The sequence below is a fragment of the Argentina silus genome (genome assembly GCF_951799395.1).
Source record: "Argentina silus genome assembly, chromosome: 5".
NCBI lineage: Eukaryota > Metazoa > Chordata > Actinopteri > Argentiniformes > Argentinidae > Argentina > Argentina silus.
In genome coordinates this window covers 17,501,080-17,526,403 of record NC_139659.1, presented here as the reverse complement: position 1 = coordinate 17,526,403, position 25,324 = coordinate 17,501,080, and the positions used below count along the sequence as shown (strand labels likewise).

At 44.7% G+C, this 25,324-nt stretch overlaps 4 protein-coding genes across 6 annotated transcripts; 2 read left to right on the top strand and 2 right to left on the bottom strand.

The window, feature by feature from the left end:
• Positions 1–450: 450 nt before the first annotated feature.
• Positions 451–2,825, bottom strand: atg10 (ATG10 autophagy related 10 homolog). 2 transcript variants are annotated; one of them, XM_083669667.1, is made up of 6 exons: positions 2,512–2,825; positions 2,094–2,252; positions 1,849–2,005; positions 1,591–1,688; positions 1,350–1,447; positions 451–1,140 (listed from the first exon to the last, which is right to left on the bottom strand). In XM_083669667.1, the coding sequence occupies exons 1-6, from the start codon at positions 2,623–2,625 to the stop codon at positions 1,011–1,013; spliced, it is 756 nt and encodes a 251-aa protein (XP_083525793.1). In that variant the 5' UTR covers positions 2,626–2,825; the 3' UTR covers positions 451–1,010. The 2 variants fall into 2 exon arrangements, with proteins under 2 accessions (XP_083525793.1, XP_083525794.1); XM_083669668.1 differs by having other exon boundaries at positions 2,521–2,825.
• Positions 2,826–3,356: 531 nt separating this feature from the next.
• acot12 (acyl-CoA thioesterase 12) lies at positions 3,357–8,064 on the top strand (the record flags this gene model as incomplete). The annotated part of the gene is made up of 15 exons (XM_083670769.1): positions 3,357–3,624; positions 4,077–4,146; positions 4,309–4,369; positions 4,573–4,674; positions 4,809–4,954; positions 5,460–5,648; positions 5,756–5,875; positions 6,016–6,166; positions 6,359–6,414; positions 6,512–6,575; positions 6,788–6,871; positions 7,033–7,166; positions 7,384–7,512; positions 7,646–7,772; positions 7,924–8,064. 15 exons carry the CDS (start codon positions 3,357–3,359, stop codon positions 8,062–8,064), a joined length of 1,842 nt encoding a protein of 613 aa, XP_083526895.1.
• Positions 8,065–8,309: 245 nt separating this feature from the next.
• Positions 8,310–16,685, bottom strand: zcchc9 (zinc finger, CCHC domain containing 9). Of its 2 annotated transcripts, none has more exons than XM_083669660.1 (6): positions 16,656–16,685; positions 9,707–10,746; positions 9,408–9,558; positions 9,196–9,288; positions 8,928–8,996; positions 8,310–8,795 (listed from the first exon to the last, which is right to left on the bottom strand). In XM_083669660.1, exons 2-6 carry the CDS (start codon positions 10,166–10,168, stop codon positions 8,683–8,685), a joined length of 888 nt encoding a protein of 295 aa, XP_083525786.1. In that variant the 5' UTR covers positions 10,169–10,746; positions 16,656–16,685; the 3' UTR covers positions 8,310–8,682. The 2 variants fall into 2 exon arrangements, with proteins under 2 accessions (XP_083525786.1, XP_083525787.1); XM_083669661.1 differs by lacking the exon at positions 16,656–16,685 and having other exon boundaries at positions 9,707–10,179; positions 10,612–13,832.
• Positions 16,686–22,120: 5,435 nt separating this feature from the next.
• LOC310805188 (zinc metalloproteinase nas-4) lies at positions 22,121–24,593 on the top strand (the record flags this gene model as incomplete). The annotated part of the gene is made up of 7 exons (XM_083670768.1): positions 22,121–22,126; positions 22,835–22,919; positions 23,042–23,156; positions 23,383–23,555; positions 23,945–24,026; positions 24,143–24,264; positions 24,481–24,593. The coding sequence occupies 7 exons, from the start codon at positions 22,121–22,123 to the stop codon at positions 24,591–24,593; spliced, it is 696 nt and encodes a 231-aa protein (XP_083526894.1).
• Between the last annotated feature and the right edge of the window lie 731 nt (positions 24,594–25,324).

Sequence of the window (25,324 nt, the reverse complement as noted above, 5' to 3'; positions counted from 1 at the left end):
AATGTTGTGTTAGGGGTACTATACTCTGCATCTCTACAGTGTGTGTGTGTGTGTGTGTGTGTATAGGCCCCATAGGGAACTCATTAGCATAGAAGAGAGTGGCTGATGTATATCCCATGTTTATTTAACTGATTACTAATGCCTGCTCTTATATATCAGCAATATTTACTTAACAGTCTTTACATTCACTATAAAATACACTTCTAGTGTATTCATTGGCTTGTAGCTTTACTTCCATAAACACACAATGTTAGTGTGTATGTGGTGAAACTGTCCAAAACATTGTTTGGCTGACCCCCCCCCACCCCACATGTATTCAGTGTCTGTCAGTCGTATAAACAGAGAGGTTACGAAACCTGAGGAAGAGAAACATCTGCAAGTTTTGCTTTTCTGTTTTAATGTCTTTAACAATCAGAAATAGTCCAAAGTTAACAACATGGTTATTGGAGGATTATCTGACTCTGGAGGGGACATCCAGGGCATGGAAATACAGCACATATCTAATTTAATCTCCAGTCCCCCAGAAAGAGATCCATATACATGAAGATAAATGGACAATAAAGAAATAGAGGAGCGATCGAGTTCCGCTGATTCGCCCTTATTCCCTGATGTGTTGTTGACACTGCTACCCTAGCCAACGGAAGTGGCGCTCTCTCACCACTAGATGTCAGCAATGCTTCATGTGTTCCTTGAAGGCCCCGTCAGCATGAGAAACTGCACTCGTCACTCATACAGTACATAGCCCACAGACCAGTCAGAGACAGGGGCCGTGGGGCTGGAGATACATTGTTACTGGAGGTTGATACACTGCTCTGCCTTTGGCCTGACTATTCAGACACATCCTGAAGAGTGATTGTAATACAGTTTGTTCAACAGTTGTATAATAGTCTTTGCCATGTCACTTGTTTGAGGAGCTTTTCCATTTCTCCCTTCCATCTGAAGAGTCAAAGTTGTCTGGCGCCTGGAGGAGTGAGCCCCAACACCTCTGGGAGCTAGCGGGCCCCTGGTCTTCAGTCCGGCTGCGACTCTGGAACAGGAGTGTGTGGGGCTGCAGGTACTTGTGTGGAGTAGCTGAGCGGGACGTCCAGTCCCACCACTGGACCTACCACACTCAGCCAGGTCACCACGTAGTTCACCTGCCTGCAGACATCACACACACGCACACACACATATGCACACGGACACACACACACACACACACACACACACACACACACACACACATACACAGTGAGCCAGGTGAGGAGCTAGAGCTAACTAACTGTTACCCTTCTCTATGAGAGGACTGATCATGCATACAGAGATAGAGATACATCAAATGATGAGGTGTGGAACATGGAGGAATTCACCTGTGTTCCTCCAGGGCTACCTGGATCACAGGCCTCATAAACTCCTCTGTCCTACAGGGGTGGAGGCAGAAGAATGGCTGGCCTAGCAAAGGATGCTCCTGAAGACAGACAGAGAGAGAGAGAGAGAGAGAGAGAGAGAGAGAGAGAGAGAGAGAGAGAGAGAGAGAGAGAGAGGGATGAGATGGCAGGAGAGACAGAGGGAGGAGAGATGGATAGAGGGATGAGAGGGGGTGTGTGGTACCTGCTGTGTGATGGTGTCCCAGGGGCTATGTTGGAGTCTCTGTCTGTAGTTTGGATGAACACAATCCCACACCTCCTCTAGAGACAGACTCCTACCCTCTTAGAGAGAAAGAGAGACAGAGAGGGGGAGGAGACTAGTGAGCTTAAACTCAAAAGGACAGAGGAAGGCAGACACCCATGCCCACACGTATGGACACACACACACACACACACACACACACACACACACACACACACACACACACACACACACACGTACCCAGAGTGGAGACTCTGAAGTAGAGTACCGGAGTCTGGTAGCTGCAGGAGTAGAGGATGTGATGTTCATATTGGACCACCCTACTGCTGCCCTCTGATACACAACACACTCCTTCTTCATCATAGTCATCATCATCAGTAGCAGCAGCAGCAAACAACTATAGAGGGGGGGGGAGAGAGAGAGAGAGAGAGAGTTATGCTGGAACACCCCCACCCCGCCACCCTTTCCTTGAGGCAGTGCCTTACCTGTTCCTGCTCTGGTTCCTCCTGGTCTTGCCTGGACCGACTAGGTTTCTGCCGGTCGACAGACGGGCTGGTTACTTGATGGTCCTGGTCTAGGTTTGAGCTGGTGCTGGTTCTTCCAGACCCCAGTGTGGCCTTCCTCAGGTAGCCTTCCTCTGAGCCCTGCCGTCGAACAAGACCAAACACACACTCACTCATACTAAATCACTAGCAATTCTTCTCTTTGGAATACACTGTGGATGAATGAAGACACATCATAATGATCCCTTTGTGGGGAGTGCAGGAGGAAGAGCTGACAGAACACAAGGGGAAATATTTACCATGACCTTACACTACTCTAACTAACCTGATCTATACTATGTACCTAACCTTTAACTCCACCTATCCTAACCCTGACCCGATCCTCCTATCCTTCACGAACATAGCCCACCAGTCCCTGCTCCCAGCTCCAGCCGTCTCTGATGGTGTCTGAGTGCTGGAGGAAGAGTTGGCAGCACAGGCGGAAGGTCTCCTCATCCAGAAAACAGCAGCCCATCTCTGGAGACGAGGAGAGAGGATGAGGGGGAAACAGGTCTGCCTAACGGAGAAAACGGCTAAATCTTTTCTTAACATAACAACAAAGCAAATCGCTATGCAATAGGCAACCGTTTCATTTTTGTCAATGTTATTAATATATCATGATTCCGAGGAAGTCATAAGGAAAAGATCCAGTCCTGCTCGCTGTAAACAAAACAAACATGTGTAATTTACTTCCGGCATTCCGTGGGTGACGCGTCTGCGGTTTCAACCAATGAGGTTTCAATGCGACACTGAGGCGCGAGCTCTGGTGCGAGAGCGCTTCATAAAGTTGTATCTTTGTAATCCGATTGTACTATTGATTTAGTTTAGTTATTTTTCCCTAATAAAATATTTTCTGAGTAATATTTAGTCTGCGTCATGGCATTGTCACGTGGTAGTAGTTTGCTTTTTTGTGAGATATACACATTCCAGTCCAGACCGCCCAGTACACCTTCAGTCGAGGGGCGTCAATTAAATATACTCCGGTGTGCTAGTGCCTGTCTGTAGATACTGTACATAACCCAGCCAAGATATAGTATTGTGTTTGTTGTGATTCCACACATGTTCTGTTCTGTTTTATGACTCTCCCACTGATAAGGAGTTGGTCAGAGTCCAGGAGCAGTAAAAGGGGACATGTCTTAACAGTGGGAGGATTTTGTTTGATGACCTTCCCAGCTGTCCAGTGTCCGTCCCAGACCCCCAGTTATGATGAACCAAAGCCACAACTTCCACAATGGCGACCCTCTGGAGAAGCAGGATCTCCAGGATCTCCATAAGGACCAGGAGCTGAAGGGGTCTCAGCCTGTCCCTGTGCCCGCTGAAGGTGCTCCTGTCCTGGGTTTGTGTTGTATGCAGAGACATGCCCCTGCGGAGGTGCAGATGTGCCAGTCTATCCTGCCTTGCCACGCAGACCATCAGGGGGAACTTAGCGCTGCGCAGCTGCTCAAATGGATGGACATCATCGCCTGCCTCGCTGGTGAGTGTGGGGTAGGGTTAGGTTTGAGGTAAGCTTTTGTGTTCAAGAGTTAACTCATCATACTGTAAGTGTTTCTAACTGAATATCATTAGAACCGTAGACTTTGCACTTTGCACCAGACAGAAAGTTTACTCCTGTTATTTTCCAGAGAGAATAGGATACGTATGTGTAGAAGAATAGCATTTAAAAGTTCACATAGGATTAAGAGAAGGCATAAGGACCTCAAAGGAAAATGCAAATACTGCAGAGAGAGTTTCATGTTTTGGTTTATCCTTTATTTATTTTTTTCAATAACTGGTACACGTTTTGCACATGTGTAAACGCTCTCTCTCTTTCTGTCTGTCTCTCTCTCTCTCTCTTTCTGTCTGTCTCTCTCTCTCTCTCTCTCTCTCTCTCTCTCTCTCTCTCTCTCTCTCTCTCTCTCTCTCTCTCTCTCTCTCTCTCTCTCTCAGCTGAGAGGCATGCTGGGATAGAGTGTGTCACGGCCTCCATGGATGACATTCAATTTGAGGCGACAGTCTGGTACACTTCTCCACAGAAACCTCCCTATGTGTGCTGTCTCAGACATAGACTTAGAGGCAGGACCGTAGTAGCACTGACATCATATACAATATAAGCTGTTGCTGCATAAGATACATTAAATATTTGAATTATTATGACATTGTTGGTTTGGGTTGGTTGCAGGGTTGGGCAGGTAATCAGCATCAAGGCCAGAGTCAACAGAGCTTTCACTACCAGCATGGAGGTAAGGATTCACACACACACACACACACACACACACACACACACACACACACACACACACACACACATATACACACACACACACACACACACATGGATACATGATTAGGCAGGGTAACAGCAGTGCAATGACTCCTCACCTACAAACTTCTACGCCTCAGCCACAGTGTGTGTGGGTGTGTGTGTGTGTGTGTGTGTGTGTAGGTGGGGATCTGTGTATCAGTGCAGGATGTGACGACTGCCGTTCAGAGGACGGTGTGTGTAGCCTTCTCTACATTTGTTGGGAAACCAGTGGGACCACAGAAGGTTAGCAGCACCGTTCTCATCTTAACACTTTCATTATGTATGTTTTTTGCATGTGATTGGCTCTTTTTACTCTATGCATATGATGATTGTGTATGTGCGCGCGCGTGTGCATGCGTGTGTGTGTGTGTGTGCAGGTTGTGTTGCGTCCTGTGGAGTCTCTAGGTTCTACAGAAGAGGAGATGCAGCATTCTCTGGCCTCTGAGAGACGTAGACTCCGGCTCCACAATGAAGAGGCCTTCAGCTCCTTACTACAGGACTATCAGACAAGGTTCAACGGTCAGTGTGTGTGTGTGTGTGTGTGTGTGTGTGTGTGTGTGCGTGTGTGTGTGCGTGTGCGTGAGTGTGAGTGTGTCTGTGTGTGTGCGTGTGCGTGTGCGTGTGCGTGTGCGTGTGCGTGTGTGTGTGTGTGTGTGTGCGTGTGAGTGTGAGTGTGAGTGTGTGTGTGCGTTAGGGGGGAGAGAGGTGTTGGTTTTGCACAGTGCTTTCCAGTGGAAGGAACGTTACAATAGTCAGGCTGAGAATTCAACCAGAGGCCAAAACTAAAATAATATTAGACTGTACTGCACTGGATTGTGTTCTAGAAGGACATGAGTATTCTTGTACCCATGTCATGATAATGCCAAAGTCACTGGCCAATGAAATCAAATGAGGGCATGATTGGGATTTATGACATTTTAATAGATTGATATGATGTCATTTTTGGGGGACAAAAATACTGCATGTATGTGTAATTCCATTTTAAAAGGCACAGTACTGGGTCTACTCTTTCAAATCTTAACCGACAGACTGCGTGTGTGTCACTGTACCCCTCCAGGTGTGTGTGTCAGGAAAGACATCGCACCTACTGTGTCCACAGAGATCACGCGTGTGGAGAGCATCGAGCTGGTGCTCCTGCCACACACTAATCACCATGGCAACACCTTTGGAGGACAGATCATGGCCTGGATGGAGAATAATGCGGCGGTGGCGGCGTGGTAAACACACACGCGCACGCACACACACACACACACACACACACACACACACACACATACACGCACACACACACGCTGGTCCCCTAAACTTCTCTCTCTCTTTCCAGTCGTCTGTGTGGCTGCTACCCCACCCTGCGTTCTGTAGACATGTTCCGTTTCAGAGGTCCGTCCTCTGTTGGAGACAGACTGGTGTTTAAAGCTGTTGTCAACAATGTCTTTCAGAACAGGTAACAGCTGTGTGTGTGTGTGTATATATACTGTATATATGTGTGTGTGTATATGTGTGTGTGTGTGTGTGTGTGTGTGTGTGTGTGTGTGTGTGTGTGTGTGTGTGTGTGTGTGTGTGTGACTCTCTCTGTCTCTGCAGTATAGAGGTGGGTGTTCGTGTAGAGGCTTATAACTGTGAGGAGTGGACTGAAGGATCACCACGACACATCAACAGTGCTTTTCTCATCTATCACCTGCCTAACACTTCCGGAGATGCACCTGCCTTCCCTGACATCACATACACCACACGGGTAACACACACACACACACACACACACACACACACACACACACACACTCAGACACACACACGCTTTTGATCATGGCAGCAGGCCGAAACATGTAGTCATGTCGAAAATAAAACAGCTCAATACAGTATATTGTTTGAGAGTGAGTCTGAGTTTTTGATATGTTCACGCAACTGACTCTTTCTATGTATGTAGGATGGGGAGAGGAGATACCTTGCTGCCATTGTGAGAAGGAGAATACGCATGGCCAGGTAGCACATAACATCAGTTGTATCTGTAGTTGTAGTTTCCATTATGCTATTCTACAGTTAACTTAAGTTTGGTTTCCATTATACGTCTCTCACACAGAAAGCACATCTTGTCCTGTAAAGAAGAGGGTCCTCTCTCGGTCCCATGGGATAAAAGCAATCAGGTACGCTTCTTTCACTATAACCAGTGACGTGCACATATTTTTTCACTCCTCCAACCCTTCAGTGTCTGAAATATATAATAATATATATAATATAAGTTACACAATCTTGTTTGAGGCAGTGTTTATTTAGCTCGCATTGCATAGCATAGCATTAACATTCCAATGTAAACACTTTGGTTGGTGACTTGGCTGCCTCCTACTGCCCCCTGCAGGTGTACCTAGGCTATAACAACATAGCAGCTCTGACTGTGATGGCTGGGAAACAGGGCTGGGAGCCCAGCAGCATCCAAAACAGGGTGAACACACACATAGACACAAGGACATAGACATTAAAGCATAAAGGCAACAAAACACAATGCAGCATAATGAACAGGGGACATCATCTTATATGTCATACATAATTCCATGGGGAAGACAAGCGTCATAAAAACAACTAATGTTTTGTTGTCCCTACCAGTTCAATATTCATGTCCGTGAGGAGATGGAGTTGCTTTGTTTGAGGGTTCAGATGAAGGTCATGACCTCGGCCCTCCACGCCTTCACCCTATTGGCTGACCTCCGCCTGCGACCCCTTTGGGACAAACACTACCTGTGAGACTACCCCAGTTGCACCAGTATTCTTTAACCACCTGTCTGTACTTGCCCTAACAGGCACTACCTTTAAAGTACTGTGGTGTAACATCTGGTAGCTCTCTCTGAATAACCTGGCAGTCTCATAGTGTGCTGTATGGTGATAACTGTATAATCTTCTTCTGAGCTGAGTATATAACTAAGTCAACATGTGACCTGTAACCTCTCGCTCCTGCAGGAGCTGTGAGGAGGTGGAGAAGGCTGATGATGAGGAGACAGTGTACTACGTTAGGTGCTCCCCCGTCAACAGAGGCAAAAGTCCTGATTTTGTGTTTCTACAGTCAAAGAGGCAGCCTTGCAAAGACGGGTACAGTCTCCTCTCAGATGGATATGTGTGTGTGTGTGTGTGTGTGTGTATGTTGATGTACAATGTCCTGTCTCCTGCTAAGACCCCTATTTGACTGTCAAACAGTCTGGAACTGTGTGTGTGTCTCTTACAGGGACCCCTACGTGATTGCTCTGAGGTCTGTTACGGTGACGAGAGTTCCCCCCCTGGAGGGGTTTCACCGTAGTGAGGTCAAGTGTGTTGGGTTCGTCATCCACAGCCTCGGATCCAACACCTGCAGGGTAACATCCTCTCTTCAACCCTTAAGTGTCTCAGATGCAGTCTATCCTCCGAATAGAGAGAACTGCCACTCAAAGTCAGCTGTACTCAATAGTATGTGCAAGTAATCTCCTGATGTTCATAATAATTGACCACTTTGTTCTGTCCCTCCAGGTGTGTTACTACAGCCAGGTGACGTCAGGTGTGTTGCCCTACGTGGCAGGGCATCTGGCTGGCTGGTCTAAGTCTATGGAGGAGACAGCCAACACCTGCATCAGCTTTCTAGAGAGAGACCTCATGGTTACTGCTTTCTGACACACACACACACACACACACACACTCACACTCATAACCTTCAGAATCCAAATATCGTGGTGGTGTTTACACCAAGAAAAACTGAAAATTGGTGAACTGTGCTCATATAATATGATGCATGGTTAAACAAAATCTCTGTTTTGTAAATAATCAATAAAATCTAAATTTCTAAGCTCTGGTGTACTTGTCTGCGAGTTAGGAGGAGTTGAGGGATCACTACGAGACGAAACAAAAAGAGATATCAATCTTATTTAAACAATCCTTTATTAAAAGGAGGAACTGGAAGTAATGAAATGATATAATAACATCAATTCTTTTCATCATGGCATCTAAATCACAGATTCACTGGCTCCAGTGAAATTAAAGCCCCAGACTCATATTTCATACCAAGTCCATATATGGAGAGCCCAGGGAGAGAGAGCAGAGCAGGCTGAGAGAGAGACCTCCTGAACATGAGAAAAGCAGCAATGAGAAGCTCTTCACCTCCACAGTTTCATACTGCAGTGTTTCCATGACACTGATTCAGGATCTACTGGTGGGTAGCAGCTGGTGCATTGTGGGATGTGTAGTCTCTGCGGTCCCGTCCAACCCGATGAGCCATCCGAGTTGATTGGCAAGTCAGAACACCACTACCTTGGCCTGTTTGGTTGGGCCTTTCTTCACAGGCACATGCACTTCCTCGTGGTCAGCACTCATATTATTGGACAGCCAGCCCACCGTCACAGAGTTAGCTGACAGGGAATTGGAGGAACAGGACACACGTCAAACACGAAACACAACACCTGCCTTGCATGCAACTATCAAAGAAGTGGATGCCTACATCAATATAATGCCCAACACATTAGAGGGGGGGGGTAACTTACTTGCAGCCTGGTGCTCTGGACAGTCCTTCTGAAAATGTTCTACTGAACCACACACACGACAGCAACCTCCTACAGAGAGAGAGAGGACAGAGAAGAGGGAGGACAGAGAAGAGGGAGGGGAGAGGAGAGGGAGGGGAGAGCAGAGTGAGAGAGCGTGCAGACACCATTTCTTGTCTTGTTTCATGTTCTATATGGTACATGTGAGTTATGTGTGATTGTGTATTGTTTGTGTGTGTGTGTGTGTGTGTGTGTGTGTGTGTGTGTTTACCTGCTGCATACATTCCTTTGGGGTTGTCAGGGCAGGACCGTGACAAGTGACCAGTCTTTCCACAGATGAAACATTTAGCGTACGGATATTCACCTAAAGAGAGAACACAACACACACCAACAACCAGTCAGCACTGCATTCTATCCCTCGGGAGTCAGTATAACTCACCAAAACTGCTTTCCTAATGCCCCCCCCCCCCCCCCCCCCCTCACCCAGTGCAGGGTCTATTTTAGCTCTGCATCGTTGGATCTCGTGCTCAGTGGAGCCGCAGCGGTAGCAGATGTCCGTCCCCATCTCCTCGTCTTTGTCAGCCTCCGGACAGTCAGCCAATCCATGACCAGGCTTTCTGCAATTAAAGCAAACCTAGAGAGGGAAGGGGGAAGTAGGGGAAAGGGAAAATAGGGGAAAGGAGAGAGAGGAAGGGAAAAGAGTCAGTTGCATTGTTTATGGGCAACTTCTACAGGTCGCTTTTAGGAAACACGACTACGCTGAGCGCGTCTGTCTCACTCACCATATCATTCTTCTTATTGTGCTGTCTCTTTATCCTCCTGTCCTCTCTCCTCCTATCTTTCTTCAGAGCCGTCTCTACCTCCTCCCTAAACTCCTGGTCTACCCCCATCCCAGATGATCCACCACCATCTCTAGGAAAGGGCTTCCCATTCTGGTGGAGGTACTCCAGAAACCCGTTGACATCTTCATTATCATAGTCCTTCTTCTTACGGTTGGGTTTTTTAAACACTGCACCACCAGGCTGTGTCCCCCTCAGGTGGTCCACACCTCCCCTTCCTCTCCCCCAACCCTGCGGACCACGGGTAGAACCCCCTGGACCTCCAAATGAGCTTGGACGACCCCTTCCTCCTCCTCCTCCTCCTCCGCCTGCTCCTCTTCCTCCTGCTCCCCTGAGCTGACTCCAAGGAGTGGCTTCAGCTGGTTTGTGTTTGTGAATATTGTTGGCTCGGGCCCACCGCGTCATGACTGAATCACCTGGTATACAGGGAGGGAGAACAGAGGCAGTGTTTCACCAAACTAGTACAAAAAGGTAGACGTTGTGTCCAATCCCAGATCCATCCCAGCCTTACATACTTGAAAAGATCTGAAAGGGTCCTGACATAGTCCATGAAGCTTATCTATACTCTCAGATCTGCACAAAAGTCTACGTTATGCCAAGCCGGGGCTTGGGGGTGTTTTGGGATTAGCTAATATAAAATGACATTATTGCCACTTTATGTAACTTAGATACAAGCACTCGGTAATGTGACATGAGTTCGCAAGCAATCTGGTAGGTGCTTAAACACCATTGCTCAAACAGACAATTTCTGGCTGCCATACACAAATACAGGTGTTTTAGGTCATTGAAAACCCGTTGAACCGAGGGCAAAGTGTGAAAATGTAAACAGTGATTTAATAAAAACTTACCTTAGCACAGTATTGCTATCGGATGCCACACATGTGTTTTTTGTTTACCCCGGAAGTCTTCGCTTCCATTCCTCTTCTTCGACAGGCGCCCGTAGTGGGCATACGAATGATCCATGAGACGCACACTGCCATCTACTGTTGAGGCGAAGGTAAATCGGATGAAGTGATCACACAAATTGATCACACCTGTGTTGGTGAGCTTATTATGTCGCCGCCTCGCCAACTGAACAACCGTAGGAGCTGTAGAATTTTTTGTTTTACCTCAATTGGTGCAGCAGGCTACCATGTTGCTGTTTCTGATCATGCTCTGGATTGTCGAAGGTAGATATTGAGGATCCATTATCTCACAATGTCTGCATTTCATTTATGCACATGCTCCTGGCTATTGCAGGTGCCTAATGTTACAGCAGGCTATTATTTCCTTTCAATTATGCATTTAACGTTTTTTTTTCCCCAGCGGGTGCTGTTCTCGTAAACGACACCACTAATGCTACCCTCCCTGCCACTGGTAGGATACACCAGATGTTCACTGACCTAGCTAAAAATCAGCATTTTAAGTTTGCATATGGCTTCATGTGTAGGTCTGTCAGTGTGCAAGTTGAATGTTATCTCAAATTCACTCTAGGTTCTGATGATTCCATTGGGGTGACACCAATGATCGATGCAGATCAGGGGCTGAATTCAACAAGCTTGCTGATGGGGGTCAGTGCTGAGACCATGGAAGGTAACTCACTTATTACTAATTGCCAAACAGTCAGCATAATATCTTTATATTATTTATATATATTGAAAACAATTTCAGGTGATTTCTTATTTGAAAGTCTAATTAGGGACTAATGCTAAAAATTAGCACAAGCATTAGCAAACGCATGATGGTGCAATGCATCTGACTCTTGATTGTTCAGTGTCAATGTTTTAATTGGATCTGTCCCTACTGAAAAACATTTATGCTCTCTTGCTGCAGCTTGATTTAGGGTGGTCTAGCTGTGCCACTAACAACATTGAAACCAGTGTGGAGGAGTACAGTTTCAGTGCTCTGTGCACAATTTCAGTGATGCCACGTGTACTGTATAATGCCAGTATTGTTTATTCCTCTTATCACAGAGCTTGAGGATGACGCAACAGTCCAGGAGGGAGACATTCTGCTTTCGGTAAAGCTGTGCAGTCTTGGGGCCGGTTTCACAGATGAGGCTTAAGTCTAGTCCTAGACTAAAAAGCATCCTCAGTGGCCATTTGCCATTGAAAGTGTGAATTAGTCCAGGACTAGGCTTAAGCCTTAAACCGGCCCTTACTGTCTTGTTTTGATTTGGTGCTACTGAGTTGGTTTCTATCTCTGGAAGGCTGTAGGGCAGTGGTCTCCAACTTTGGTTCTGGAGAGCTCCATGACACTTGGGTGTTGTTGGTACTGGGCATTAACATAAGCCTGCATGCCTTGTAGCTCTCCACTATGAGGGAGTAGGGAGAGTGCATGCGTTTGGAGACAGCTAGACTTTAAGATGAGTTGTTGCTTTCTCTCATAGAACGACAGAAATGCTGTGAAGTCCCTTTGGCCAGTGATAAACAGAGTTGCCTCTATACCCTTCACCATCAGTAGTACTGTGGGTGAGTATCTAAGCCTGTTGTAATATGGTCATTTAACAGATACTTCAATCCCAAGAAACATACTGCTAAATCAACCGTGCATACTGACATGTTAGCTTCTGGTCTCTTCACTACTTCAGCAGCCAGAGAGGCGACCATCTTGGCTGCCTTCAGGATGATCTCAGAGCAAACCTGCATACGCTTCCACAGACGCACCACAGAGATGAACTACCTCAAGATACGGAAAGGGAAAGGGTGAGTCAAAACTGCCTTTCTGGGCAGTAGTCCTCAACCATAAAACTATTATAGTTCCAGTTGGTTCTTTCCTGCTTTTATCTGATTTAGTTAGTGCGCTCATCTCACTATTCTTTCCCTAATCCCCCCACCTCTCTCCCTCTCTAGCTGTGCGTCATTCGTGGGCTGTCGAGGAGGGGCCCAGCCAGTGTTTTTTTCCAGAACCTGTAGCGTCGGGAACCTGTGTCACGAGCTGATGCACGCTCTGGGTCTGCACCACGAACACACACGGTCGGACCGTGACCAATACATCACCGTGGCGTGGGGGAGCGTCACCAAAGGTAACGCACATCCACGGGATGCTGGTAGGACGCGCCCTTTTTACGCAGCGTGTCCTCGTACATGCTGCTGCTCTGTAATCATGAGCACTCTAGTCCCTAAAATCAAGCTGTGTTACCAGTTTCTCAGTATATAAAAAGGATTAGACGGTTATAAAAAAATATATTAATCTAATTGGGCATAGGAGTGAGGGGAGGCTGGTGGAGGTAGAAATCGGAGGACTGGCTTATTGTAATGCATGGAATGAGGAATGCTATCAAACACATACTTGCTGGACTTAGGAGTTCTATCAAAGTGGTGTCACTGTAATCTGCCCCCAGGGAGAGAGAAGAACTTCCTGGTGAAAGAAGGGGACACTCTGAATCTGCCCTATGACCTCAACTCCATTATGCATTATGGGAAGTAAGTCTGACTGCTTGTGTTCTGCTCCTTATTCTTGTCCTCATTTTAGTTGACAGGCATGTAAAATACATAGAAATATCACTGATACTGGGTGTCATACGGTGTTTAGTAGACAGATGGTAAAAGCAACATTTCATTTCTTATTGTCAACATAACATTAAGTCCTTGAACCCACAACCCTGGTTTCCACCACAGGTATTTCTTCTCTTCAAACCGGAATCCCACCATCGTTCCTAAGCAGGGTGGGGCGGCGATGGGCCAGAGATCTCACCTCAGCTCACTGGACATGGAAAGACTAAGGAGGCTCTACCACTGTGGTAAAGAGACACCTGCTCTCTGACCACATCATACTGTATACTGGCCTCATGTACACCACCAATTACCCTTTTTATTACAGACTACATTCTCATCTGCCCATGTCACACTTTTATTTATTGTATTGTCATTCAAGAGGAAATTCTGTCATGTTCATTTCATGTCTCTCTCTAGGGCATTGACGACAACCATCCAAATGGCTCCAGGCTGGGGCGGTGAAGTGGTTTCTAAACCTCAGAGCCTGAATACTGCAGACACCAGACATGCACTGGAAGATTTCATCTGAAACCACACTGACTTTAATCAAGCTACAACTAATGACTTACCCTAGTCCGGGAGACCTTCAGACTTCAATTCCAGACATGTATAACTGAAGCTGTCCAGCTTATTTAACCAAGGCAGGAGACTGCTTCTCAAGAGCTTGACCACACATTTGATCAGTGATTTTGTGTATTTACTTTATCCTCCTTGTGATGCTGCAGATAGTAGTAACACTATCTTCCCCTGTCCTTCCAGCTCATTGTGTCTACACTCTGTTTAACTCTGCATTTCTCTTGTAGAAAATGTATAAAATAAAGGTTGATGGTCATTTAATTTCACTTATTTGACTTTGAGTGTCTTTAATTTAATGATGTTTGACATTACGATACTGGAATGCTATATTTTCCAGTCAAATGATGTTCTGTTTACCTCTAAAAGTGGTTTATCAAATCCTCCCAGCTCCCAGATTCAGAAAGGGGTTAGGCCAATCTTGTTATAAACAGTGATGCCTCTCTTAAGTGTAAGAACTAGCCTGTAGAACTAGAGATAGAAAGGAGATGTAGCCTCCTCCATGTCAACATTGATGTCAGTTGGTTGTAGCCATGAAGGGGCTTTGTGCCAACATGCATAATGAATGAGAAAGGCTGCAGTATGTCCTCTGAGGATCCTAGCCTATCTTTACAACCTCTCTAATATTCCCTTCATCCCCATTTATGAGCTAAATGCTCTTTTACTGTAGTGGGTTGATGTTACATTTATGGCATTCTTTATCCAAAGCGACTTACAACAAATACATTTGATTAAGTGGATCATCTATCCATCAGTCATCATAAGATAATGTAATCAATGCTCGGACCAGGGGCCATAGGCAGTCACAATGCTAGAAGAAGTTTTTTTTTTTTTTTTTTTTTTTACAGGGGGGTAATGGTGGTAGTGGGAGTAGTAGTGATGTAAATGTATTGCTTTTAACTATGTATTTTGTAAATTCAGTGATACTTATACTGTTGCGATTATGCCTCATTAATATTGACTATGAAAAAGAAGTTATTATAATTAAATCTTATCTAAAGAACTGGAGAGAAAATTACATTTTTGAATGGACGTACATCGGGACACCTTTTTTTGCTTTCAGGACCTCGGAGAGCGCAGTGGGCTCGGAGTCCTGGTCGTTTCCTTCGGGAAACCTCGTTAATTTCCGTGCATTAGCCTATGACCGCACATGTCAAAGCAACGCCTAAAAGGTGATTTATATCAACATCACCTGTGGAATGGTCGGCAAACGGTTGAGTGTACTATAGCTTCTTTCTGCGCCCTGCCTAGTGTTGGCGGTTACCCTACCTCTCTGATTGGAACATTATGGCCGTGTTTCAACCACTGATGTATTCACTGTTAAACTTTGGGTGGATCAGAAATGGTAAATAATGCATTGGTGAAATCGTCACTAGCAATTACTCCATGTTCGCGCAGCCTGTCGGGTAGCCTACACGTTTGTTTTTCTTAATTTCCTGTTTGGTTTTGAATGTCTGGTGTTTCTGTTTCAGTTAACTGCAGTCCCATAGCTAGAGCTTCGGAAACACAAGTAAACACAGGTGAAACACATGCATTTAAGACCAACAAGTGTCTTTTTTTGGACGTGCCCGTCCTGCTTGACGGCATGCGAAGTAATCGACTGACTTGTGCCAGTAGTCAGTAAGCCTATAGTCAGACGTATATACATTGTGAGATTTCCACTGCTCGTTTGAACCACAGTTGATCTTCCCAACCCTCTCTCCCACTCTGTATATAAGGTGTCACTGGGGACTGGATCGCTCAGATTCTGCAACTAATCCAAACCAATCCAGAGATTGTGGAGGGTAGACGGTTTGCCATTTAAAAACATTCAATCAATGTCCTTTATTGTAGAGATGAATGGGCAATGAATTAGTATCCTTTGCATTTCAGAATGGTATTATTAATGGAACTGCCACCTCTGGGCTGGAGCCCCTCAAAATAATAAACCAAGTTGGCCTATTGTCAAATAAAGTCAAATCAGCTTTACTTGTGAAATATATCCTCTGCACAGACAGTGTGTTGAGCATTCAGTTTTGTTCTTCTTCCAGGGTTGATGAACACAAAGTACACTGTGCTAGAGGGGGACATGATTATGGCGGTGAGTAAAAATACTGTACAGCTACAAGTCCTCATTTCACCTGTTTCTCATCTGCTTTTTTAGTTCCTTTGTCAGACTTGTATTTGATGCTGATGTTGTTTTAGATGATCTGGCTACCGAAGAGCTTAGATATCATAGATGATTGTCTGCTCTGCAGGACATAAAGTGATCATAGTCTCCACCCCTCAGGATGTGTAGGCTTTAGTTCTAGGCCTGCACTAACATTGAATCAAGGGTTATCAACTTAATAAGTTGAATTAGGTGTGTTGGTGCTAGGCTGGAACAAGATGGTTCTCTATGGCTCAGTCAGTAGAGCATGGCGCTAACAACGCTTAGGTTGTGGGTTTGATTCCCACTGGGACCATATATACTGAAAAATGTATGCACTCACTGCAATGTCAGTCGTTTTGGATAAAAGCGTCAGCTAAATGGCATATACAAGATCCACCAGGATCAGGGTGGGTGCACTGAACTAGATGACCTCTTAAGACCTCTTCATCCCCACTACACCCCTGTACAAGTTTCTGGGATTAGCTAATATAAAATGACATTATTGCCACTTTATGTAACTTAGATACAAGCACTCGGTAATGTGACATGACTAGTTAAGCTCGCAAGCAATCTGGTAGGTGCTTAAACACCATTGCTCGAACAGACAATTTCTGGCTGCCATACACAAATACAGATGTTTTAGGTAATTGAAAACCCGTTGAACCGAGGGCAAAGTGTGAAAATGTAAACAGTTATTTAATAAAAAACTTACCTTAGCACAGTATCGCTATCGGATGCCACACATGTGTTTTTTGTTTACCCCGGAAGTCTTCGCTTCCATTCCTCTTCTTCGACAGGCGCCCGTAGTGGGCATACGAATGATCCATGAGACGCACACTGCCATCTACTGTTGAGGCGAAGGTAAATCGGATGAAGTGATCACACAAATTGATCACACCTGTGTTGGTGAGCTTATTATGTCGCCGCCTCGCCAACTGAACAACCGTAGGAGCTGTAGAATTTTTTGTTTTACCTCAATTGGTGCAGCAGGCTACCATGTTGCTGTTTCTGATCATGCTCTGGATTGTCGAAGGTAGATATTGAGGATCCATTATCTCACAATGTCTGCATTTCATTTATGCACATGCTCCTGGCTATTGCAGGTGCCTAATGTTACAGCAGGCTATTATTTCCTTTCAATTATGCATTTAACGTTTTTTTTTCCCCAGCGGGTGCTGTTCTCGTAAACGACACCACTAATGCTACCCTCCCTGCCACTGGTAGGATACACCAGATGTTCACTGACCTAGCTAAAAATCAGCATTTTAAGTTTGCATATGGCTTCATGTGTAGGTCTGTCAGTGTGCAAGTTGAATGTTATCTCAAATTCACTCTAGGTTCTGATGATTCCATTGGGGTGACACCAATGATCGATGCAGATCAGGGGCTGAATTCAACAAGCTTGCTGATGGGGGTCAGTGCTGAGACCATGGAAGGTAACTCACTTATTACTAATTGCCAAACAGTCAGCATAATATCTTTATATTATTTATATATATTGAAAACAATTTCAGGTGATTTCTTATTTGAAAGTCTAATTAGGGACTAATGCTAAAAATTAGCACAAGCATTAGCAAACGCATGATGGTGCAATGCATCTGACTCTTGATTGTTCAGTGTCAATGTTTTAATTGGATCTGTCCCTACTGAAAAACATTTATGCTCTCTTGCTGCAGCTTGATTTAGGGTGGTCTAGCTGTGCCACTAACAACATTGAAACCAGTGTGGAGGAGTACAGTTTCAGTGCTCTGTGCACAATTTCAGTGATGCCACGTGTACTGTATAATGCCAGTATTGTTTATTCCTCTTATCACAGAGCTTGAGGATGACGCAACAGTCCAGGAGGGAGACATTCTGCTTTCGGTAAAGCTGTGCAGTCTTGGGGCCGGTTTCACAGACAAGGCTTAAGTCTAGTCCTAGACTAAAAAGCATCCTCAGTGGCCATTTGCCATTGAAAGTGTGAATTAGTCCAGGACTAGGCTTAAGCCTTAAACCGGCCCTTACTGTCTTGTTTTGATTTGGTGCTACTGAGTTGGTTTCTATCTCTGGAAGGCTGTAGGGCAGTGGTCTCCAACTTTGGTTCTGGAGAGCTCCATGACACTTGGGTGTTGTTGGTACTGGGCATTAACATAAGCCTGCATGCCTTGTAGCTCTCCACTATGAGGGAGTAGGGAGAGTGCATGCGTTTGGAGACAGCTAGACTTTAAGATGAGTTGTTGCTTTCTCTCATAGAACGACAGAAATGCTGTGAAGTCCCTTTGGCCAGTGATGAACAGAGTTGCCTCTATACCCTTCACCATCAGTAGTACTGTGGGTGAGTATCTAAGCCCGTTGTAATATGGTCATTTAACAGATACTTCAATCCCAAGAAACATACTGCTAAATCAACCGTGCATACTGACACGTTAGCTTCTGGTCTCTTCACTACTTCAGCAGCCAGAGAGGCGACCATCTTGGCTGCCTTCAGGATGATCTCAGAGCAAACCTGCATACGCTTCCACAGACGCACCACAGAGATGAACTACCTCAAGATACGGAAAGGGAAAGGGTGAGTCAAAACTGCCTTTCTGGGCAGTAGTCCTCAACCATAAAACTATTATAGTTCCAGTTGGTTCTTTCCTGCTTTTATCTGATTTAGTTAGTGCGCTCATCTCACTATTCTTTCCCTAATCCCCCACCTCTCTCCCTCTCTAGCTGTGCGTCATTCGTGGGCTGTCGAGGAGGGGCCCAGCCAGTGTTTTTTTCCAGAACCTGTAGCGTTGGGAACCTGTGTCACGAGCTGATGCACGCTCTGGGTCTGCACCACGAACACACACGGTCGGACCGTGACCAATACATCACTGTGGCGTGGGGGAGCGTCACCAAAGGTAACGCACATCCACGGGATGCTGGTAGAACGTGCCCTTTTTACGCAGCGTATCCTCGTACATGCTGCTGCTCTGTAATCATGAGCACTCTAGTCCCTAAAATCAAGCTGTGTTCCAGTTTCTCAGTATATTAAAAAGGATTAGACGGTTATAAAAAAAATATTGACCTAATTGGGCATAGGAGTGAGGGGAGGCTGGTGGAGGTAGAAATCGGAGGACTGGCTTATTGTAATGCATGGAATGAGGAATGGTATCAAACACATACTTGGTGGACTTAGGAGTTCTATCAAAGTGGTGCCACTGTAATCTGCCCCCAGGGAGAGAGAAGAACTTCCTGGTGAAAGAAGGGGACACTCTGAATCTGCCCTATGACCTCAACTCCATCATGCATTATGGGAAGTAAGTCTGACTGCTTGTGTTCTGCTCCTTATTCTTGTCCTCATTTTAGTTGTGACAGGCATGTAAAATACATAGAAATATCACTGATACTGGGTATCATACGGTGTTTAGTAGACAGATGGTAAAAGCAACATTTAATTTCTTATTGTCAACATAACATTAAGTCCTTGAACCCACAACCCTGGTTTCCACCACAGGTATTTCTTCTCTTCAAACCGGAATCCCACCATCGTTCCTAAGCAGGGTGGGGCGGCGATGGGCCAGAGATCTCACCTTAGCTCACTGGACATGGAAAGACTAAGGAGGCTCTACCACTGTGGTAAAGAGACACCTGCTCTCTGACCACATCATACTGTATACTGGCCTCATGTACACACCACCAATTACCCTTTTTATTACAGACTACATTCTCATCTGCCCATGTCACACTTTTATTTATTGTATTGTCATTCAAGAGGAAATTCTGTCATGTTCATTTCATGTCTCTCTAGGGCATTGATGACAACCATCCAAATGGCTCCAGGCCGGGGCGGTGAAGTGGTTTCTAAACCTCAGAGCCTGAATACTGCAGACACCAGACATGCACTGGAAGATTTCATCTGAAACCACACTGACTTTAATCAAGCTACAACTAATGACTTACCCTAGTCTGGGAGACCTTCAGACTTCAATTCCAGACATGTATAACTGAAGCTGTCCAGCTTATTTAACCAAGGCAGGAGACTGCTTCTCAAGAGCTTGACCACACATTTGATCAGTGATTTTGTGTATTTACTCTATCCTCCTTGTGGTGCTGCAGGTAGTAGTAACACTATCTTCCCCTGTCCTTCCAGCTCATTGTGTCTACACTCTGTTTAACTCTGCATTTCTCTTGTAGAAAATGTATAAAATAAAGGTTGATGGTCATTTAATTTCACTTATTTGACTTTGAGTGTCTTTAATCTAATGATGTTTGACATTACGATACTGGAATGCTATATTTTCCAGTCAAATGATGTTCTGTTTACCTCTAAAAGCGGTTTATCAAATCCTCCCAGATTCAGAAAGGGGTTAGGCCAATCTTGTTATAAACAGTGATGCCTCTCTTAAGTGTAAGAACTAGCCTATAGAACATAGGTGTCAAACTCATTCCGTGGAGGGCCGAGTGTCTACAGGTTTTTGCTCTTCCCATCTACTTGATTGATGAATTAAGGTCACTAATTAGTATGGAACTCCCCTCACCTGGTTGACGAGGTCTAAATTGAAAGGAAAAACCAAAAACCTGTAGACACTCGGCCCTCCATGGAATGAGTTTGACACCTATGCTATAGAACTAGGGATAGAAAGGAGATGTAGCCTCCTCCATGTCAACATGGATGTCAGTTGGTTGTAGCCATGAAGGGGCTTTGTGCCAACATGCATAATGAATGAGAAAGGCTGCAATATGTCCTCTGAGGATCCTAGCCTATCTTTACAACCTCTCTAATACCCCCTTCATCCCCACTTATGAACTAAATGCTCTTTTACTGTAGTGGGTTGATGTTACATTTATGGCATTCTTTATCCAAAGCGACTTACAACAAATACATTTGATTAAGTGGATCATCTATCCATCAGTCATCATAAGATAAAGTAATCAATGCTCGGACCAGGGGCCATAGGCAGTCACAAAGCTAGAAGAAGGTTTTTTTTTTTTTTTTTTACAGGGGGGTAATGGTGGTAGTGGGAGTAGTAGTGATGTAAATGTATTGCTTTTAACTATGTATTTTGTAAATTCAGTGATGCTTATACTGTTGCGATTATGCCTCATTAATATTGACTATGAAAAAGAAGTTATTATAATTAAATCTTATCTAAAGAACTGGAGAGAAAATTACATTTTTGAATGGACGTACATCGGGACACCTTTTTTTGCTTTCAGGACCTCGGAGAGCGCAGTGGGCTCGGAGTCCTGGTCGTTTCCTTCGGGAAACCTCGTTAATTTCCGTGCATTAGCCTATGACCGCACATGTCAAAGCAACGCCTAAAAGGTGATTTATATCAACATCACCTGTGGAATGGTCGGCAAACGGTTGAGTGTACTATAGCTTCTTTCTGCGCCCTGCCTAGTGTTGGCGGTTACCCTACCTCTCTGATTGGAACATTATGGCCGTGTTTCAACCACTGATGTATTCACTGTTAATCTTTGGGTGGATCAGAAATGGTAAATAATGCATTGGTGAAATCGTCACTAGCAATTACTCCATGTTCGCGCAGCCTGTCGGGTAGCCTACACGTTTGTTTTTCTTAATTTCCTGTTTGGTTTTGAATGTCTGGTGTTTCTGTTTCAGTTAACTGCAGTCCCATAGCTAGAGCTTCGGAAACACAAGTAAACACAGGTGAAACACATGCATTTAAGACCAACAAGTGTCTTTTTTTGGACGAGCCCGTCCTGCTTGACGGCATGCGAAGTAATCGACTGACTTGTGCCAGTAGTCAGTAAGCCTGTAGTCAGACGTATATACATTGTGAGATTTCCACTGCTCGTTTGAACCACAGTTGATCTATCCAACCCTCTCTCCCACTCTGTATATAAGGTGTCACTGGGGACTGGATCGCTCAGATTCTGCAACTAATCCAAACCAATCCAGAGATTGTGGAGGGTAGACGGTTTGCCATTTAAAAACATTCAATCAATGTCCTTTATTGTAGAGATGAATGGGCAATGAATTAGTATCCTTTGCATTTCAGAATGGTATTATTAATGGAACTGCCACCTCTGGGCTGGAGCCCCTCAAAATAATAAACCAAGTTGGCCTATTGTCAAATAAAGTCAAATCAGCTTTACTTGTGAAATATATCCTCTGAACAGACAGTGTGTTGAGCATTCAGTTTTGTTCTTCTTCCAGGGTTGATGAACACAAAGTACACTGTGCTAGAGGGGGACATGATTATGGCGGTGAGTAAAAATACTGTACAGCTACAAGTCCTCATTTCACCTGTTTCTCATCTGCTTTTTTAGTTCCTTTGTCAGACTTGTATTTGATGCTGATGTTGTTTTAGATGATCTGGCTACTGAAGAGCTTAGATATCATAGATGATTGTCTGCTCTGCAGGACATAAAGTGATCATAGTCTCCACCCCTCAGGATGTGTAGGCTTTAGTTCTAGGCCTGCACTAACATTGAATCAAGGGTTATCAACTTAATAAGTTGAATTAGTGTGTTGGTGCTAGGCTGGAACAAGATGGTTCTCTATGGCTCAGTCAGTAGAGCATGGCGCTAACAACACTTAGGTTGTGGGTTTGATTCCCACTGGGACCATATATACTGAAAAATGTATGCACTCACTGCAATGTCAGTCGTTTTGGATAAAAGCGTCAGCTAAATGGCATATACAAGATCCACCAGGATCAGGGTGGGTGCACTGAACTAGATGACCTCTTAAGACCTCTTCATCCCCACTACACCCCTGTACAAGTGTCTCTCCTTCTAGCATTGTGACTGCCAAAGGCCCCTGGTCCGAGCATTGATTACTTTTTTTTACGATGACTGATGGATAGATGATTCACTTACTTGTATTTGTTATAAGTCACTTTGGATGAAGTCACTTGTGTCTGCTAAATGCATGTGTTCCTCTGTTCTCAGTCTGTACGGTTTGTGTCCTAGTCTGACGACAGAAATGCAGTGGAAAAGCTGTGGCCAAACATCAACGGAAATGTAACTGTGCCATTCACCATCAGCCCAGATATAGGTTGGTTTGTCAATTTGTCTTTCTGGTGTGTGTTGTAACACAGGGAGGGGTGGACTGTGATTCTCTAGTTGGTGGAAAGTTAATTTCCTCTGTGTGTGTGTGTGTTTGTCTCTCTCTCTCAGTTGGCAGAACAGATGAGATCCTCGTAGCTATAGGGATGGTATCCGAGAGCACCTGTGTGTCTTTCCACCAGCGGTCTACCGAACACAGCTACATCCACTTCAAAGTGGCAAATGGGTGCGCGTAGTGCTGTGTAGAAAATGGATACAAATCACTAAAATCACAGATTGACTACCACCTTAGTGCAGTCACCTTTCAGAGCGGTGGATAAAAAGGAAAGAACGGCAATTCAAACTGACATGCACCCCTTGTCTCCCCAGCCAAGTTCCTGTACCCCTCAGCGGTGAACCGTTGTTTGGGTTGTGCACTCTGACCTCTACATCTCATCTACTCTCCCCTCTAGATGTGCGTCGTATGTGGGGCAAACGGGCGGGAAGCAGGATGTGTATATTGGGCCAAAATGCAAAATTGGCAATATCTGTCACGAGATTCTGCATGCTCTGGGCTTCCAGCATGAACACACACGCAAGGACAGAGACAACTATGTCAAAATCATCTTCACAAATATCATAAAAGGTTGGTAGATATACTTGATTGATTGTGTAGTTGTGGATGAGATATTGGATTTTGGAATTTGTTTTAGTGCCTCATGATAAATCTGAAAGAACTGGGTGGGTATAAGGAATTTATTATCATCACCAATCCTGTTCTTTTTAGATCCACCAGGGGTCACCACCACGTCTCTTTAATAGCTAATTTATGACTGGACGCAAGTCAATGAACTACACAACTTTACAACCACAAAACCCCAACAGTACCCATCAACTACACAATCAATTTAAGATTGGGAGCGGACCATGTGCATACTTCTGTGATTTCTGTGCTGTTATTTTAGGCTTACATTCTTACTGCAGTTTCAATCTCACAGGAAGGACACTTGAGTTGTTTTCATTTGTTTCTGGTAGGAAGGGAACGCAACTTTATCATAAAGAAAGGCAACACCCTGGGTCTTAACTATGATAAGACCTCTATACTGCACTATGGAAGGTACACCGTACACTGCTCATCACCAACGCTGGGTTTGACTTGTGTACATGTATTCATGTGTTTTGTGGGGGGTGTTGTGGGACTGGTTTTTATCCATGTGTTGTTTCCTGTGGAAGTACTTTCTTCTCTGTGAATGGGAAGCCCACCATTGTTTCCACTGAAACGGAGAAAGAGATGGGCCAGAGGACTCGTATGACTGAGATGGACACAGAGAGGGTTAGACGCCTCTACAAGTGTGGTGAGCTGTGTGTCTCTCTCTTATATACTGTATGACTCCGAAAGTGGGCAATGCATTTTGAGACCATCAGAATGTGTGTGTTCATACATACCTTAGATGGGATGGAATATGTTAATTGTGATTTTTGGGTCCCTTTGTCATCAGGGTAAGACACACTGAGAATCATGCATCTGTAACCTATTCAACTTCCTCTCTGTGCGTCTCTCCCACTAACAGGTGCCCGGGAGGGGAACGTCACTGAAGAGAATGCGGGAGAAAACGTCACTGAAGAGAATGCAGGAATGAATCAAACCATCACAGAAAGCACTGGGAACCAAACTGCCATTTAGCTGACTCGTGTCACCACACCAAGGTCCTCGGGCTATTGATAAAAAAGGAAACTAGACTATAGAGATCCACTTCAGTTCCTACTTAAAAGGGTGGTCAGCAGCAAAGATTCGGTTCATTACTGCAGAATTTGGGCAGATCAAATCCATGATTTGATGCAAAATAGATGCATTTTATTTTGAGATATTGTGAACACTTATTTTATAACATCTTTTTTGCATGTTTTTGCTTCATGCTCTCTCTGCTCAGTGACCACTATGTATAAGACTACTCTTTGAATATAAACCATGCTTCCTAGTGCCACGGTTTTTACTTTCTTTAGTTGTTTATTTGCAGCACATTAGTGGAATAGCACACAAAAGAAATATACATGCATAACAGCTACACTTGACCTCAGCTAATAGTCACTGAACTTTGATACCCATGATGGTATTGGATTAATAAAACATTTACCCCAACATGGGAAAAATAGATTAAACTTTGGACAGTGACGCATTGTTCATATTAAGTGACAGCACTCAAGGACAATAACATGGTGACTTTATACTGATGTCTAGATCGAAGTCTCTATAAAAGCATTACCTTTAGCTTAGTTATTCTCACAATAATGCGCTTGTATGGTATGTTTTCTAAACATACATTCATAACATAACATCCTTTTACAGTAGTCGTGGAGTGGATGGGTGAGCTGTGTATGGTGTTAGAAAAAAAGTTACATTGCACCCACCCTGAA